The following is an 18,232-nucleotide window of genomic DNA, read 5'->3' on the forward strand; positions in this document are numbered from 1 at the left end:
AGGTTTTCCCATCCTAACAGTATTTAATGAAAGTATTTGGAAAAAATATATGAAAAATACCAGTTTTGTTATATATATATATATATATATATATATATATATATATATATATATATATATATATATATATATATATATATATATATATATATATATATATATATATATATATATATATATATATATAAGAAGAAGAAGAAGAAGAAGAAGAAGAAAAATGCAAAATAGGAACATTTCCCTTGGTACAAATGATGTTATAGCATAACAATTTGAGTGAAAAGAGTAAAAGTGGTCACTCTCACACTGTCAAGGTAAAAGATAGTGTATTCGTGAATACATGTCAAGGTTACATGGAAACCTCCACACAAGTAAAATAGTTAAGCCCTATGTTATCTACTTAGGCCATAGTGACACTCTATGAGACTGAAACCTTTTCTATTCTGTGATATTATCAGAATATAAACATAACCCAAATGCATAGTTCCGACTTACACTTTAGCAGGAGATCTTTTTTACGCAGTCTTTCTGGAATAGGCTAATGTTAATACCTCTTTTCCTTGTCTTATAGACACATTCTTTTTGGGTTTTATATTAATGACAAGAATCTAATCAAAGCAAGTTTTTGTATAAATCTTCTTTTATTTATTGGTAAGTTTTATGTCCACAAATGTAAATACACAAAAAGTAAACCCCACTTTAACAAGATTTTCATTTGTATAGAATTTGTACCATGTTTAATATTCTTTCTTATGCTTTCATCTTCATTTCTGTGCCCTCTTTTTCTTCTTTTCCACTTTTTAGGAAATATTTTCAACAGGTCATTTAGACTACTTTTCTATATTTTCTCTTGTTAACTATTATGTCATAACTTGTTTATTGTTTTAAAAACTTTTTAAAATTGCAATAAAAACAAAAAAGAAGAAGAAAACATATGAAGTCTCCCAAACTGATATGTCGACCATAACCTTGAAATTACTTCTGCATGATTGACTTATTGAAAATTCACATCAACCCTTCAATTCACAAAATACTGTGTACAGTGAGGCATAAAAAATCAGTTGTTCTATCTAAAGGCTACATTAATCACTAAAATAAAATTATTTTAATATGACAAAAGTCATTATTATTATTATTGTTATTATTATTATTATTATTATTATTATTATTATTATTATTATTATTATTATTATTATTATTATTTGTAATATAACCGTATCATGAAAGGGTTCAAAGTGCCCCTTTTAAAGAAAGTCTTTTATTATGACATTATTTTACCGGAAGAATATTTATTTAACACAGAAGAGCGGCAGTTATGGTTTGTTGTTGGTTGTTGTCAGTACAATAGCACTCATGACAGCTTTTTAATGAGCTAGTAACCTAAAAACTGAAATCACTTAAAAACTATTTATTCACTTTATTTCATCCAGTTACAGCTCAAGCACCGGATGGTTGACTGAATTCATGTAACGTAACTTATGCTCCAATAAACCATTGAAGATGCAAACGACAAGACCAAAAGCTGGAAAACCGTTGTCTTGTGCTGTGAACCGGGCACGTAAACCACCCATACGCAAAAACACTTACCGGGTCGGATATAATTGGAACCGAGGTGGTAGACTAAAAGAGCTGAGGATAAGGTAAGATTTATCATTTTATAACTCCGCAATGGCATCCTCCATTCGTTTACAGGTTGTAAATGTCATGAGAAGTGACTATGCATTGGTTGTTCAGGCACCTTGCTCGGAAGTTCCTTCACTTGTGGATTCAGAAGACATTTGGACGAATAACAACATCACAAGCCAGGTCCAGTGTGTGTAATGTGTTTAATTAGTGCACAAAAAAGTCAGTCTTTATTTATCTTATACAATTTGTATTTTCTTTTTAGATCTCATTATTGTAAAGGGGTCTTGAGGAAGACCTTAGGAGCTTGGAAAGATGAGTGGTGGCACGTAAGAAAGGAATGGACCCTAAATATAAGGGCAGATTGCCATTATACGTAAGTTTTTATGTTCACAAGGCTGCATTCTTTTTAAATCATAAATACAGTAAAAGCGATAATATTGTGAAATGTTTTCTTATTATTTTAATATTTTAAAATGTAATTTAATCTTTTGATGGCAAAGCTGAATTTTATTTAGCTGTTTCTCCAATCTTCAGTGTCACATGATCCTTCAGAAATCATTCTAATATGCTGATTTGGTACTTAAAGGGATAGTTCACCCAAACATGAGAATTTTCATAATTTACTCACCCTCAAGTTTTTCCAAACCTGTATGAATTTCTTTCTTCTGCTGAACACAAAAAGATATTTTGAAGAATATAGTTCTTCCATTTGGTGTGTAACGATAACCTCATGTCACGATTCGATACATATCACGATACTCACAATACAACAGGGCTCTCAAGTGTCACCCATTGAGCGTGACAGTCACTCATTTCGGCCTTTTGTCACGCACTCCCGCCACACATTGTATTTCTCAGGCAGAAAAACTATTTATCATATATTTAATATGCCGCAGCGCCCAAAATGTATCTGGCGCGCCGGACTATATTTATATATAATTCTGACAATTGATTTAGTTAAAATTCAGAAGAAAAGAAAAAGGAAAGAAAAACGAAATATTCCAAATTATGAAATATTAATTTGCCATTTGCCTCCTCTCTGACATCTTTGAAATAGACACATGCAATAATTAATAGCCTACTATGCATTGTCTGGATAAAATATAATGAAATAGCCTAGGCCAAATGTTTACACATTTCTCTCTCTCTCTCTCTCTCTCTCTCTCTCTCTCTCTCTCCCTGATACAATATTATTGCGATGCTCCAAAAAAAATCTACTGTTGAGTAAAATGCTAAATTTGGTATTAAATTGGGGGTGGAAGTGAATGTACACAGTACAATGGTGACACCAGAATAAAAATATTCATGATTCTGAAGCTAAACATACAGAATTATTTTAGACGAATATGCTTGCATTCTGTCATTGACTATATATATTTAAAATTATGTAGGCCTCTTTTTTTACTGGTAACATAAGACATTAGGCATTATCAGGACCCACAAATATTTCCCCATTGTATTATTATACATTATATTCAACATTATATATAGTAGTTTAATGTAGTACTGACAGTAAAAGTAAACGTGAATTTTCCTTTTGAGTGAACTATACACAATACGAATTGTCAATATCCACGATACATATTGTTGTATTTTTGTATTGCGATATATTTTGACACCATATATTGTTACACCCCTGCCTTCTATAGTATAAAAAAAATACTATGGAAGTCAATGGAGTTTTAATGAGAGGCGTCTATTCCCACCTAAGCTTACGTTACGCTTATGTCCTACATCATACGTCGGGTCAGAGTTCACCCTTCCACCGGAACTCGACTCTCTCGTGAACGTGCTTATAGCTGTTGCCGGAAGCCAGTTATTTATTGAGATCACTGAGAAATAGGAAGTTTAAATATGGATAGATCATAAATAGAAAGTTAAATGAAGAGCATTTATTTGAACTCTTTCCTGTAATTTTTTTTATTATTTTAATGCATCTTTTGTCAACAAAATGTCATTGTTCTGCACAGCAGTACAATGCCAATAAAGTCTTTAACTTTAACTCTTTGCTAAATAAAAGTATTAATATTCCCTCTTTTTTCTCTCCTTTTTCTGCCCATTGTAGGTATATGCTGTACAGCAAAACATTTCAAGCCTGGCAGGAGTATGTTGCTGTCCAGAGAGAAGAAAAGAAGAAACTGCAACTTGCAATCACTTTTGGTATATAGACTGCTATTCTATTAATATTTGAGTTGAAACGTAGTAGTAGTAACTGAATATTTGTACTGCAGAGACGGAGCACAAGCTGCGTTGTGTGTGGAATGGCTGGGAGCTGTACCTGGACATGTGTCGCATGAAACACAGGATGCAAGAAGCAGCAGTACAGCGCGAGAGACTCACTGTACTGAAGTGAGCATTGCTCTCATGTGGTGTTAGACCAACAATGCAGAGCCACATGTATAAGAATAAAACAGACTGATGCATAATATACAGTGTTACAATCCTGGTGTAGGTTTGTGGGTGTAGCATAAATGACAGGCTTGAATATGACAACATAATTTTTTATTTTTGAGGGAAAAGTAAGTATATGATCACTAATCAATTGCATTTTTTTCTAGATTTGTTGATGAATAGAAAGTTCGAAAGAACAGCATTTATTTGGAATAGAAGTCTTGTAAAAATATAAATGTATTTACTGTCACTTTTGATCAATTTAATGCATTCTTGCTGAGTAAAAGTATCAATTTCTTTTTCTTTTTTTTAAATCAAACTTTTGAACAATAGTGTATATAATATAAAAATATAAAGATGCATGTGTAACAGTGAAGTGAATGCCTATGTATAGTGGCCTACAAGAAAAAAAACTAACGTGAAATAATTTTGTGCATGTGCTGGTTATTAAAGGTGGGTTTGGACTGTGTGGAACTTGGCACTACAGCACAGGGATGTGGCGTACCATCAGGAAGATCTTGCCTTGCAACACTGGGCTCATACTGTACATAGCAGAGTAAGTATGAGCATGTGTAAAACAGAGTAACATGTCTAGGTTGAGTGATCTTTAAAATGGCTGTTCTTTACAGGCATGGCTGCACTGGAGAGAGAGGATGAAACATGCCTGTGTTTTGAAAGAGAAGGAGTCCAAAGCTCGTCGTCACTATTGTCTTCAGCTGTTAAGACATACACTTCATGGATGGATCAGTCACACAGAGAACAGACAGGCTAAGAACAAGACAACAGGTGGAATTCATTTTTATATTTATTATATACGCTACAGTTCAAAATGTTTGGGGTCAGAATAATTTTTTTAAAAAGAAATTAATGCTTTTATTCAGCAAGGACAAACATTGCTCAAAATTGAGAATAAAAACATTTACAGTGATACAAAAGATTCTTTTTAAAAGGTACTTTTAAACTTTCTATTCATTAAAGGTTATTGAAATAGTAATGTATCACAGTTTCCACAAAAATATGAAGTATCACAACTGTTTTCAGCATTGATGATAATTATAAGAAATGTTTCTTGAGCACCAAATCAGCGTATTAAAATGATTTCTGAAGGATTAAATGACTGCTGAAAATTCAGCTTGGCCATCACAGGAATACATTGCATTTCAAAATATATTAAAATAGAGACAGTTATTTAAATTGTAATAATATTTTACAATATTACTATTTGTACTGTATTTTTGATCAAATAAATGCAGGCTTGAGACAAACCCCAAACTTTTATTAAATATGGATTTTTTTTTGTTGTTGTTGTTGCTATATCTTGAGTTACAGTGGCATCCTGATCTGTCAGTTATGCTTTTCTTTTTTGTGTTTTATAGATTAGTTTCCCTTGAATCACATTGAATTTGTCTTCTGTGTTGCAGCTGTTGCTCAGGATGTATGGCGTGTCTCTGTGCTGGAGCAGTTTTGGTGTCAGTGGTTTAATGTGCTGCAATCCAGGCAGGCTGAGAAAGACAGAGGACAGAGAGCAGACCAACTGGCCCAGCACGGCTCCCAACGGCTAGCGTTCTCCCACTGGAGACACTGTATCTTTGCTTGCACAGTTAAACAGACAGTCCGCATTTACTTTTATACTCCAAGAAGAAATCTAAATATATGTAAATGAAAGCATGATGGTACGTAGTGCAGTTGTTTTCCTGATCTGTTATGTAGATGTCAGTATGTGCTCACAGAAGGCTAAAAGAGAAAAGGCTGCCATGCATCACAGACATCTCTATCTTCTGGTTAGTGGTGTACTTGTTCTTAGAGGTTTTAACATTTTATTATAAAGCTTTCTTAAAAAATAGAAAATCTTGTTTATTTGTAATGGTTTTGTATTTCTTCACAGCGTTTGGGTTTAAAAGGCTTTGCTCTAAACGTCACTCACAGTAAAACTCATCGTCTCAACAAGAACCTTAGTTTCCAACATCATCATCACATTGTAAGAACAACACAAATAGAGAACATAAACACAACACATGACAGAACTGTCCTTAAACTTAATCATTAAACAAATTTGTGGAATTCAATTTATTATTATTTATTATTATATTATTTTTAAATATAAAATTTCATTGTGCTATGAAAACTAAATTTCTGTACTAAAAACATCCTTAGGCTTTACTAACAGCGATTATTAACACCTAGTCTACCAGTCATCAATCAGTTATGATTATGAATGTTTCGTTATACAGTGCCGAGTTTAATTGTCAGAAATGGATACTGATGTTTTGCAGTTGCTGGCAAGGTGTTGGAAAGTCTGGCAGTTGCGCTTGGATCAGGCTGAGGACAGAAGTCTGCAACCCCAGATGAGTGTTGCACAAACTCATCACAAGTTAGTTACATACATTTTAAGAGCTTAATATTTTCACTGTTGGCAAAACAACAGTTCTGCTTGTGCTTTTTCATTTGAAGACTGCCATATATACTCAGCAACAAAAAAAAACATCCTCCCACTTTTTCCAGCAGATTTCTTGCGTAAACATTTGTGTGCCCATAACATCGACCAAAACATGAATGGGTCAAATGTCTTTGAAATTTGTTAAACAGAAATGGAATAATGAGTCCCTGAAGCAAGTGGGGGTCAATATCAAAAGTAGCAGTCAGTATGTGGTGTGTCCTACAGTACATCTCATTCTTATGGACTGAGCCAGACATGCCAGTTCTTACAGTGAGATGTTACCCCACTTTTCCATTATGGCACTTGCAAGTTCTCAAACATGTCTGGGGGGGACATATGGTTACACGTGGTTCGGTGCTACAAGGACTATCACCTGTCCACAGTCTTAGGCGTCTTACATTTAAGGACATTGCAGTTTATTGCTCTGGCCACACCTGCAGCCCTCATGCCTCCAGCAGTAGGTGATCCGGGACCCTGGGCATCTTTCTCCTGGCATTTTTCAGAGTTATTGGAACTGTGACATTCATTTTCTTCCACCTGTAAACTGTGTCATAAGGACTGTTCCACAGGTGCATGCCGTAAAGCTTATATGGATTTTACAAAATTATCTTTTAAAATACAGTTTCTTTATTTGCTGTGTTTATATAGAGTGAGGAAAATAAGTATTTTAACACCCTGCTATTTTGCAAGTTCTCCCATTTAGAAATCATGGAGGGGTCTGAAATTGTCATCGTAGGTGCATGTCCACTGTGAGAGACATAATCAAAAAAACAAATCCAGAAATCACAATGTATTCTTTTTTAACTATTTATTTGTATGATACAGCTGCAAATAAGTATTTAAACACATGAGAAAATCAATGTTAATATTTGGTACAGTAGGCTTTGTTTGCAATTACAGAGATCATACGTTTCCTCTAGTTTTTCAGCAGGTTTGCACACACTGCAGGAGGGATTTTGGCCCACTCCTCCACACAGATCTTCTCTAGATCAGTCAGGTTTCTGGCCTGTCGCTGAGAAACACGGAGTTTGAGCTCCCTCTAAAGATTCTCTATTTGGTTTAGGTCTGGAGACTGGCTAGGCCACGCCAGAACCTTGATATGCTTCTTACAGAGCCACTCCTTGGTTATCCTGGCTGTGTGCTTCGGGTCATTGTCATGTTGGAAGACCCAGCCTCGACCCATCTTCAATGCTCTTACTGAGGGAAGGAGGTTATTCCCCAAAATCTCGCAATACATGGCCCCGGTCATCCTCTGCTTAATACAGTGCAGTCGCCCTGTCCCATGTGCAGAAAAACACCCCCAAAGCATGATGCTACCACCCCCATGCTTCACAGTAGGGATGGTGTTCTTGGGATGGTACTCATCATTCTTCTTCCTCCAAACACGTTTAGTGGAATTATGACCAAAAAGTTCTATTTTGGTCTCATCTGACCACATGACTTTCTCCAATGACTCCTCTGGATCATCCAAATGGTCATTGGCAAACTTAAGACGGGCCTGGACATGTGCTGGTTTAAGCAGGGGAACCTTCCGTGCCATGCATGATTTCAAACCATGACGTCTTAGTGTATTACCAACAGTAACCTTGGAAACGGTGGTCCCAGCTCTTTTCAGGTCATTGACCAGCTCCTCCCGTGTAGTTCTGGGCTGATTTCTCACCTTTCTTAGGATCATTGAGACCCCACGAGGTGAGATCTTGCATGGAGCCCCAGTCCGAGGGAGATTGACAGTCATGTTTAGCTTCTTCCATTTTCTAATGATTGCTCCAACAGTGGACCTTTTTTCACCAAGCTGCTTGGCAATTTCCCCGTAGCCCTTTCCAGCCTTGTGGAGGTGTACAATTTAGTCTCTAGTGTCTTTGGACAGCTCTTTGGTCTTGGCCATGTTAGTAGTTGGATTCTTACTGATTGTATGGGGTGGACAGGTGTCTTTATGCAGCTAACGACCTCAAACAGGTGCATCTAATTTAGGATAATAAATGGAGTGGAGGTGGACATTTTAAAGGCAGACTAACAGGTCTTTGAGGGTCAGAATTCTAGCTGATAGACAGGTGTTCAAATACTTATTTGCAGCTGTATCATACAAATAAATAGTTAAAAAATCATACATGTGAATTTTTTTTTTTAGATTATGTCTCTCACAGTGGACATGCACCTACGATGACAATTTCAGACCCCTCCATGATTTCGAAGTGGGAGAACTTGCAAAATAGCAGGGTGTTCAAATACTTATTTTCCTCACTGTATTTTAAGGTTATTAATAAACATGAGTTGGTCTGTGAGACTTTTAAACTAGTGTTATTAATCAATAGATTCTCTGTGCTGAGATGTTGCCTTCATCGTTGGAGAAAAGGTCTTAAAGAGCGGAGACAAATGCAGGTAGCCAGCGCACTTTCTGACTCGCGTTATCGTATCATGGGTTACACTGCAAATATTGATGGACTGCCCTTGTTTTGTTTACATTTTTGCCTTAAAAATGCCTAATATTTGATCACACAATTTGTATATGTATGCATTTACATGTGTATAGGAATTGGAACTACGTGCTGATGCCAGCTTTGCTCGTCGTATCTTCCCACAATGTGTAAACACTTGGATGGAGTTCACCGCACAACGCACAGAGAAACGAGAGCAAAAAGAAAGAGCTGAACAACATTACAGGTGGGTTTCTGTGGCTAAATAGTATCTGCATGTAGATATCCATGTCGGTGTTGTATTTTACTGAAAATTTACAATTGTTTGTCCTCTACATAGGCAACAAACTTGCAGTTGGGCATTTTATACATGGTGGAGAAGCTTGGAGGTACAAAGAGATCAGAGACTTGCTGAAAGAACGGTACGCTGACAGCCATGAATATACGTTGCCGCAAGATTTTCATTGTCTCTTAATAAGTAGTGTATATATTTCTTGTAGGCTGTGTTGCATGCCGAGCATGTGTGTTGTGCCCGTGCCTGGTCTAAGTGGTCCTGCTGTGCTGTACAGCTTAGAGAGGAGAGATTCAAACAAGCAGCAGCCGACTCACATTACAAACACACTCTTCTACAGAAGGCCCTGAACCAATGGAGAAACCTTGTCGCTGACATACAAACCAGGTATGAATCAGATAAAGTAGCATCAGGGAGAGCTTCTCAATAAATCACTGAGTAAGTTTCAGCTTTTTTGTGTTTTGTTGATCAGTCAGAGACGTTTCGAGCAGGCACAGGGTCATGATGGACAGCGGTGTCTGAGAAGAGCCATGGCAGACTGGCATCAGGTACGAGTAGCGCAACCGGATCTATCCACTGTTGTTGTTGGTTTGAAATATTACACAATCTAAAGTAAATATGAGCTTGTTTAATAGTTTGTAGATCACAAAAGACAGAAAAGAGAGAAACTTGCACAAATGGAGAAACACCACCACAGCAAATTGCTCAAACATGCTCTGGAAGCCTGGGAGGTATGAATATCTTTTTTGTTTTGACACAGTATATAGCATAACTACAAATATCGCTGTAATATAATACTGTATTTTATATTGTGTATATTCAAAGCTTGCAACTCTGAAGATGATAAACTCATTGTTTTTACATGCATGCATGTAGTCGTACCAGTTGCAGACTCAATCGATTAACAAAACTGTGGAGTGCCGTTACGAGGAGCATCAGCAACATCTGGTCAGGTATTATTATTATATATTTACTATAATTTTTGTAGTGTTTATTTAAAGATATGTAATCTGTTCTATCCTTTTTTTTTATTTGTTTCTGCAGGAGAATGTTCTGTTTATGGAGAGTAAACGTGTCACAGCTGGTAGATGAGAGAGAGAAGGAAAACAGAGCAAAATGTTTTTCTCAAAAGCACCTTTTATCTGAGGTGCTTATACCCTACAATATTAGTTATATAACAGAAGCAAACAATTTACCTATTATTTATCAGTACAATTTTGTCATTTTACAAATTATTTTTTGTTTGATAGGTGTTTCTGGCATGGCGACAGAGAACAGCGTCTGCTCAGCTTCATCGTCATCAACAGGAGGAAGCCCTGAAACAAGCTCAAATACACCTGGAGAAATGTACTTTGGTTATATAAATAGCACTGTTATTAGTCTGTGTAATGATGAAATTAATCAGTGTTATTTTTGTGCTGTTAGTACGCATGCAGGTGGCTTTGAGAAGATGGAGAGCGCGAAACGCTGAGGTAAAGGAAGAGAGACTGGCGAATGACAGAGCCAACAGACACTACAGCAAAACGCTGGGAAAAAGAACCCTCAACACATGGACCAGTAATATTCACCATCACAAAACATATCAGGTGCCAGTTCAAGTCCTATTCTCAATTATTAGTTTTTTTATGCATTTATATTTGAATTTCGTGTGTGTGTGTGTGTGTGTGTGTGTGTGTGTGTGTGTGTGTGTGTGTGTGTGTGTGTGTGTGTGTGTGTGTGTGTGTGTGTGTGTGTGTGTGTGTGTGTGTGTGTGTGTGTGTGTGTGTGTGTGTGTGTGTGTGTGTGTGTGTGTGTGTGTGTGTGTGTGTGTGTGTGTGTGTGTGTGTGTGTGTGTGTGTGTGTGTGTGTGTGTGTGTGTGTGTGTGTGTGTGTGTGTGTGTGTGTGTGTGTGTGTGTGTGTGTGTGTGTGTGTGTGTGTGTGTGTGTGTGACACATAAAACGTATATATAATTTAATATTATAATATAATTTATATACACAAATTGATGCTTTTTAGGTAATGAAGAAAAGAAGCTTTGAGCTTCACAGGTTGAGGATTTATGAGCGCTTTTTTATCTGCTGGAGAACACAGGTGAGTTTTGATTTAGCAACGTGTTCAATCATATTTGAAGGCTATTATAAAACAACCCTAGTTGCTAATTGGTCAATAATGCGCTAAAATGCACGTTATAGTAACTGTTAGGATATGAGCAAACAACAATGAATGGTCCAATCAATTCCCAAAGAACAAAAACAAGTTTCGTCCTACATTTTTCTGAGTGAAAATCCATTTCACTCAAAAATACATCACAATAGGGAAGAAAAGAGGAACACAACATCCATTTCATGTCCATTTAGTACAGCCTGTTGTTTAAATATAGCTGTAGTTTTAATATTAAAGCGTTCTTATAGCCTTGCCTACTGTACAGTAGTTCAAGCTGCTGACGTTGCATCTTTTCCTTTTTTGAGCTGAAGCTACTTATGATTGATTGTTACTGTCTCTGAAGATTCTATTTTGTATTTTTTTTGTCTGAGTTTGAATGATTATGACACACAGCTGCAGAGCAGAAGAAGAGAGGCGGAGCAAACTGAGACTGCCCTTTGGCATTGGTCCCTCAATCTACAGGCCAAGGTAATGCCAGATCTTGCACTGCTTATCATTGACGTTTCCTTCAACTGCATAGTCTCATACAGTTTGGTCTGTCTGTTTTAGGTGTTTTGCGTGTGGCAGCTGTGGATCGCAGAACATCAAAGAAAACAGAAGCGATTGACTGAGGCAGCTCAGTTTTACAGAGATGAACTGTTGAGAGAGGGTGTCACGCACATCCTCACGCACACAGCACACATGAGTGCTTTCTCAACTAATATTGCCCAGCACAGCTATGAACAGGTGCTGTTTCTATAGTTACTGTACATTCATTCTACAGTCTATAGAGTATGTGTCTATATTTGTTTACATTAATATAAATAATCCTCATCAAATACAGAGCTGTCGTCATCTTCAGGAAGTGGTAAGGCGGTGTGCCGTGCGATGGAAGCAGCGGGCACTGTGCAAGCCTGTCAAGGGTAAAACGGTGCCGCCCAAAGTCAGCCACCCCAAGAAGTGCGTGTCTTTTTTTCTGCCAGAAGACCACACCCCCATTCCAACCCCCTCTCCAATCAGGAGCCAAGCAGCAGAGCAGAGGCAGAAAGATTCCATCATCAATCACATGTGAGTCAAAGTCCTTCTTATTGCAAATGTTAATCCTGATCTTATTTTTCTGTTAGTTGTTAAAGTAGTTATATATAAACCACCTTGCCCAAAAAAACTAATTCTACTAACTACTTTAACAACTAACAGTAAATAAAATAAACAATAAATAAAATTATTTAAAAAAAAATATATATATATATTTTTATTTTTATATTTTCCTTTTTTTTCATTTTCATTTTAGTTACAATTTTAGACATTTTGTTGTATTAAAATGTCTGTAAAGTTGTTGTTTTTTTTATTATTTTATTTTTTTCCGTATTAGTTAAACTAAAAGTTTTTATATTTTATTTCTGTTAACATTTATTTTATTTAAAGCAGCAAAAATCTTTTTCATGCTATTAGATTTAGTTTAATTTAACTATAATAACCCTGGTTAGAAGTAGAACACATAGCTTCTTTTGAATTGCCGTCAATTGAGAAAATGCATGAATAGTGTAATTATGGTAACTACAGCAACTATAACAAATACTATAGGTATCATAGGAAAATAATAAGTAGTTTATGATACAACATCTTAATTCTAATTTAATTATTATTTAAAAATAATTCTGATTGACATGTCTCGAGTAAAACTGATCTTCCTGTTTTGTCGGCAGTTGGTCAGTTCGAGCATCTAGATTGCAGCCAAGAAGACCAGATGACCTGTTGCAGTCCCCAGCCAAACCTCTGCCACATGACTTTAAGATCAGCAGGTGTAGTACTCGCACAAACTTTGAGACATTATCAAACGCAATGATTTTGTTCACATACTAATGAGCATCTACCTTTCTCTATGGTGCTTCAGTAGTCAGAGGGTATCTGTAAGAGAGACTACATTTCCCTCAGCCTCCTCCAGCAGTCCTTCCTTTCCTTCTCCGTTACCCTTAGTCCCTTTGACCCACAACCCACTGGAGTCACCTGCAATGGTACTACAACCAAAGATCCTCCCAGTCAAACCTGTTCCTCCAGGATATATTGTTGCTACCGGCCAGGACATACTGCTTCCTCCATCTTCATTTACTGCCTCAGTATCACATGGCAAGGTAATCATGATGCGCTTGTTTGTTCTTCTTAGGCTAGGACAAAAAATGGTTTTGTATAATGTGACTTTTTATTTATCTTTTTTTTCCCCTGGCACTTATTATTTACTCAGTTACTTGTTCTTGTTTTTGTTTTGTCATCTCGCCTCCTAGTAGAAAAATAGTATTTTGGCTTAAATGTGAATTGCCAATTCTCTGAGAAAATATAAGTTTAACTTTTTTTCTGTTTTACAGCTAAAAAGCTTGAGGAATCAGGAGCCCCTACTGTATTCTACACATTTCACTTCCCAACTTCTCCCAAAACAAGGTTAAAAAAAGAAACCCACAGTCTTTGATAATATGAAGTAGGGTACCAACACCCTTTTATTCTAATGTAATGAATATTTAAAATGTATTAGAAATTCCATTACAAACCACGCAAACATAACACAATGTTTCATAAGCATTTTAATACAAATTTCTTCCACAAGCTGCACGATTAATCATTAAACGATCACAACCTCCAATTCAAACACCCGCACAATCTTTCTCCTAAATGATAACGAATCGAACATTCAAATCTCCATTGGTTACAATAATTCAAGTTAACACAGAAGTACTGGAGGAAAGATATAGATGTAAAAAGATTATAGTTTGGATAGCAATCAAAATAGAGAAAATCACCTTTTTTTTAAAGTAATTTGACGCTTTAAAGGAACACGCCGACTTTTTGGGACTTTAGCTAATTCACCATATCCCCCAGAGTTAGATAAGTCCATACATACCATTCTCATCTCCGTGCGTGCTATAACTCTGACACACCCACCGCTAGCCTAGCTTAGCACAAAGACTGGAGGTAAACGGCTCCATCTAGCCTACTGCTCAATAAGTGACAAAATAACACCAACATTTTCCTATTTACATATTGTGTATAGTTACATTGTGTACTAAGACAGACGGAAAATGAAAAGTTGCGATTTTCTAGACCGATATGGCCATAGATATACAGTGAGGAAAATAAGTATTTGAACACCCTGCTATTTTGCAAGTTCTCCCACTTAGAAATCATGGAGGGGTCTGAAACTGTCATCATAGGTGCATGTCCACTGTGAGAGACATAATCTAAAAAAGAAAATCCAAAAATCACAATGTATGATTTTTTAACCATTTATTTGTATGATACAGCTGCAAATAAGTATTTGAACACCTGTCTATCAGCTAGAATTCTGCCCCTCAAAGACCTGTTAGTCTGCCTTTAAAATGTCCACCTCCACTCCATTTATTATCCTAAATTAGATGCACCTGTTTGAGGTCGTTAGCTACATAAAGACACCTGTCCACCCCATACAATCAGTAAGAATCCAACTACTAACATGGCCAAGACCAAAGAGCTGTCCAAAGACACTAGAGAAAAAATTGTACACCTCCACAAGGCTGGAAAGGGCTACGGGGAAATTGCCAAGCAGCTTGGTGAAAAAAGGTCCACTTTTGGAGCAATCATTAGAAAATGGAAGAAGCTAAACATGACTGTCAATCTCCCTCGGACTGGGGCTCCATGCAAGATCTCACCTTGTGGGGTCTCAATGATCCTAAGAAAGGTGAGAAATCAGCCCAGAACTACACGGGAGGAGCTGGTCAATGACCTGAAAAGAGCTGGGACCACCGTTTCCAAGGTTACTGTTGGTAATACACTAAGACGTCATGGTTTGAAATCATGAATGGCACGGAAGGTTCCCCTGCTTAAACCAGCACATGTCCAGGCCCGTCTTAAGTTTGCCAATGACCATTTGGATGATCCAGAGGAGTCATGGGAGAAAGTCATGTGGTCAGATGAGACCAAAATAGAACTTTTTGGTCATAATTCCACTAAACGTGTTTGGAGGAAGAAGAATGATGAGTACCATCCGAAGAACACCATCCCTACTGTGAAGCATGGGGGTGGTAGCATCATTCTTTGGGGGTGTTTTTCTGCACATGGGACAGGGCGACTGCACTGTATTAAGCAGAGGATGACCGGGGCCATGTATTGCAAGATTTTGGGGAACAAACTCCTTCCCTCAGTTAGAGCATTGAAGATGGGTCGAGGCTGGGTCTTCCAACATGACAATGACCCGAAGCACACAGCCAGGATAACCAAGGAGTGGTTATTATGTCTCTCACAGTGGACATGCACCTACGATGACAATTTCAGACCCCTCCATGATTTCTAAGTGGGAGAACTTGCAAAATAGCAGGGTGTTCAAATACTTATTTTCCTCACTGTACATAATAAAGGCTAAATGTCTCGTCTGCGCTGCTGGCCAATGGAGGTCGACGTCCGCACCTGGAGGCCATCTTGTCACAGGCAGCTCGTTCACTCGTAACATTGTTTTCATGGTGCTTGCACTTTTTAAATAACCATAACTTGCTCAATTTTCTACCGATTTTCAAACTGTTTGGTTTGTTATAAACGTCAGAGATGTAGTTATGACACTGCATACTAATGGGTGCGTCAGACAGAGTTATGGCACGCACTGAGATGAGAATGGTATCTATGTATGGACTCATCTAACTCTGGAGGATACGGTGAATAAGCTAAAGTCCCAAAAAGTCGGTGTGTTCCTTTAAATAAAGATAGTATCAGTTACATTGTTACACCAGTAGGTGGCGACAAGTGACTGTTATAAAATGTCATTTAATCATAAAAAAACCCCCGCAGATTCACCCAGTATTGAAACAAGTGAAGTCTTTGAATATTCAAATTGATTCAATATTTTTTTTAATGACTTCCACAATTAACATTTTGTCAGAACCTCTGGTAAATTACATGTTATTTTGATTAGTTGTCTATTCAGACTGGGAGAATCATGATCTCCATTTATCCAGAATCATGCAGCTCTAATATGAAGGGAGTTTTGCTTGTTTATGTTTTCAGTTCACTAGTCTGAAGTTCTGTGACATTTAAAGACCATTTACACTTGTCATTTGTCCGGGCTGTAGGTGTGCTTGAGAGATTACCTGAGCAGGAAGAGGAGAAGGAGGAAGATGAGGCTGTGGATATGGAGCAAACTGAAAATCTCACCAAAGAACTACTAGATATTAGACTGGAAATGCAACAATACCAGCAAGACAGAAAACAGCTACAGTACGTTAATCTGACTTCCAATCGAATGAATATGCAGTTTAGAATTATTATACTAATTATTAAAGTAATTATAATTTAATTATTTGTTAAATTTCTAAACATTATATACATGCATACACACACTCATAACGTGTACATTTAAATAATATTTGTATACTTTTTTTTTTTTTTTTTCTGAAGTGATCCTGCTGTAAAAGTCCTAAAATTGAAACCACTATGGAAATGCATTTTAAGACTGAAGCTGTTTCATGTGTTTGGAAAAAAAAAGTGAATTGACTCTCCAGCTGTAGTTTGACTGAATCAACATATTAAAGTGGGTTATTTATTCTAGCACACACAAGGAAACTTGGCTTTTGGAATGAATAGTTGTTTCTGCTACGTTTGAGAGACTAATGAGGTGAAAATATTTGGGTTCTTAACATGTTAAATTAGAGAAAGGAATGTTTTGGATTTCCAAAAGGGGTATAACAAATATCACCTTCATATAAAAAACATTGCACCTATAATGAGAGAATAATATAGTGAAATCAGCCTGCGTTTGTGTGTGTTTAGGGCATGGCGTAAGCTCCAAAAGGTCTTGAGTAGCTGGCTCGCAACAACAGGCATTGAGGGAGAAACTGAGGAAAGAGAAAGCATCTTAAAGGAGTTAAATGAGGTATCCGTATATCTAACTTTCTCTCATGCACACACTCATACACATATTAACATCTTTAAATATGTACAGTAAAGGATTGACAAATAACAAGACTGGGCAACATTCTTGGTTCCTCAGACTGCACTATTGCACAGAGGACACCGGTGGTTTACATTTAACACGCATATTTTTGGAGAATTTACGTAAAAACGTAAATCTAAAATGCCCAAAACCAGCTGTGAAGAGTGTCACCTAGATAAATGTTACATATTGCATAAACACTTGCTTTTATGTATGATGTGCAATACTGGAAAGTTACAATATGGAAAATATTTGACATTATTAAGATCTAATATTAGTGATTTAATATTAAATGTAACATTTTATCTTTGTGCATGGTGGTCTATATAAATATCTTATTTTTTATATATAGTCTAGTGCCCTTATGAGACCGTAGATATGTGTGAATCTCTGGTTTTATTTATTTCAATTTTCAAAGTAATTTTTAGTAATGTTTTAATATGTTTCTTTGCAGCTTGAGAGTCGGATTTCTTCTCTATCTTTGAGATTAAACAAGCAGAAACCCTCCATGATTTGCCATGCTGCCAGAGTTAACACCATCCAGAGCCGACTACTACTTCCCATGGTTAATACAAAAACACCTACCAAGTTTGGAATATAGACTAATATATTGTGCAAACCCATTATCCCAGAAATAAATCTAAACAATATTGTATTTTTGAAGTCCATGAGCCCATTTAAAACATTTTTTTTATTTTCAGTTGTTATTTATCAAATACACTGTTGTAAATACTTCATTTTTAATAAAGCATTAAATCACATATTTTGATGTTTTGAAATTGCTTATTTAACTTGAGATGATAAGGACTACCTGTATTCAAATTATGAACTTTGGCAAACTTTCTGGCAAGATTCTCTCAAAGTTAATAACAAAAAAAATTCCAGTAACATTAATAGAAGATTAATTCAGAGTTATCTGGTCTGGTGATGTTCTCAGCTTTAGCACTAAAACATTTATATATTGTTCTTTGAACTGTTTTTTTCTTCTTCTCTGAAACGTTTTAGT

General features: G+C 36.5%; 1 protein-coding gene across 2 annotated transcripts; it reads left to right on the plus strand.

Annotated features, from left to right (window-relative positions):
• Positions 1 to 1,255: 1,255 nt before the first annotated feature.
• On the plus strand, positions 1,256 to 17,987 carry sfi1 (SFI1 centrin binding protein). 2 transcript variants are annotated; one of them, XR_013818276.1, is made up of 31 exons: positions 1,256 to 1,637; positions 1,732 to 1,803; positions 1,886 to 1,996; positions 3,689 to 3,783; positions 3,855 to 3,972; positions 4,468 to 4,570; positions 4,644 to 4,800; positions 5,436 to 5,597; positions 5,725 to 5,795; positions 5,900 to 5,992; positions 6,288 to 6,385; positions 8,764 to 8,830; positions 8,982 to 9,112; positions 9,206 to 9,287; positions 9,366 to 9,544; positions 9,630 to 9,705; positions 9,793 to 9,888; positions 10,034 to 10,110; positions 10,202 to 10,304; positions 10,408 to 10,504; positions 10,583 to 10,743; positions 11,154 to 11,228; positions 11,694 to 11,768; positions 11,850 to 12,026; positions 12,124 to 12,347; positions 12,986 to 13,081; positions 13,174 to 13,411; positions 13,643 to 13,715; positions 16,367 to 16,511; positions 16,692 to 17,166; positions 17,681 to 17,987. XR_013818276.1 is itself a non-coding variant. In XM_079840409.1 (31 exons), exons 1-31 carry the CDS (start codon positions 1,498 to 1,500, stop codon positions 17,825 to 17,827), a joined length of 3,642 nt encoding a protein of 1,213 aa, XP_079696535.1. In that variant the 5' UTR covers positions 1,256 to 1,497; the 3' UTR covers positions 17,828 to 17,987. The 2 variants fall into 2 exon arrangements, 1 of the variants encoding a protein (XP_079696535.1); XM_079840409.1 differs by having other exon boundaries at positions 17,064 to 17,166.
• Positions 17,988 to 18,232: the final 245 nt, after the last annotated feature.

This window comes from Gobio gobio (genome assembly GCF_949357685.1).
Source record: "Gobio gobio genome assembly, chromosome: 17".
Taxonomy (NCBI): domain Eukaryota; kingdom Metazoa; phylum Chordata; class Actinopteri; order Cypriniformes; family Gobionidae; genus Gobio; species Gobio gobio.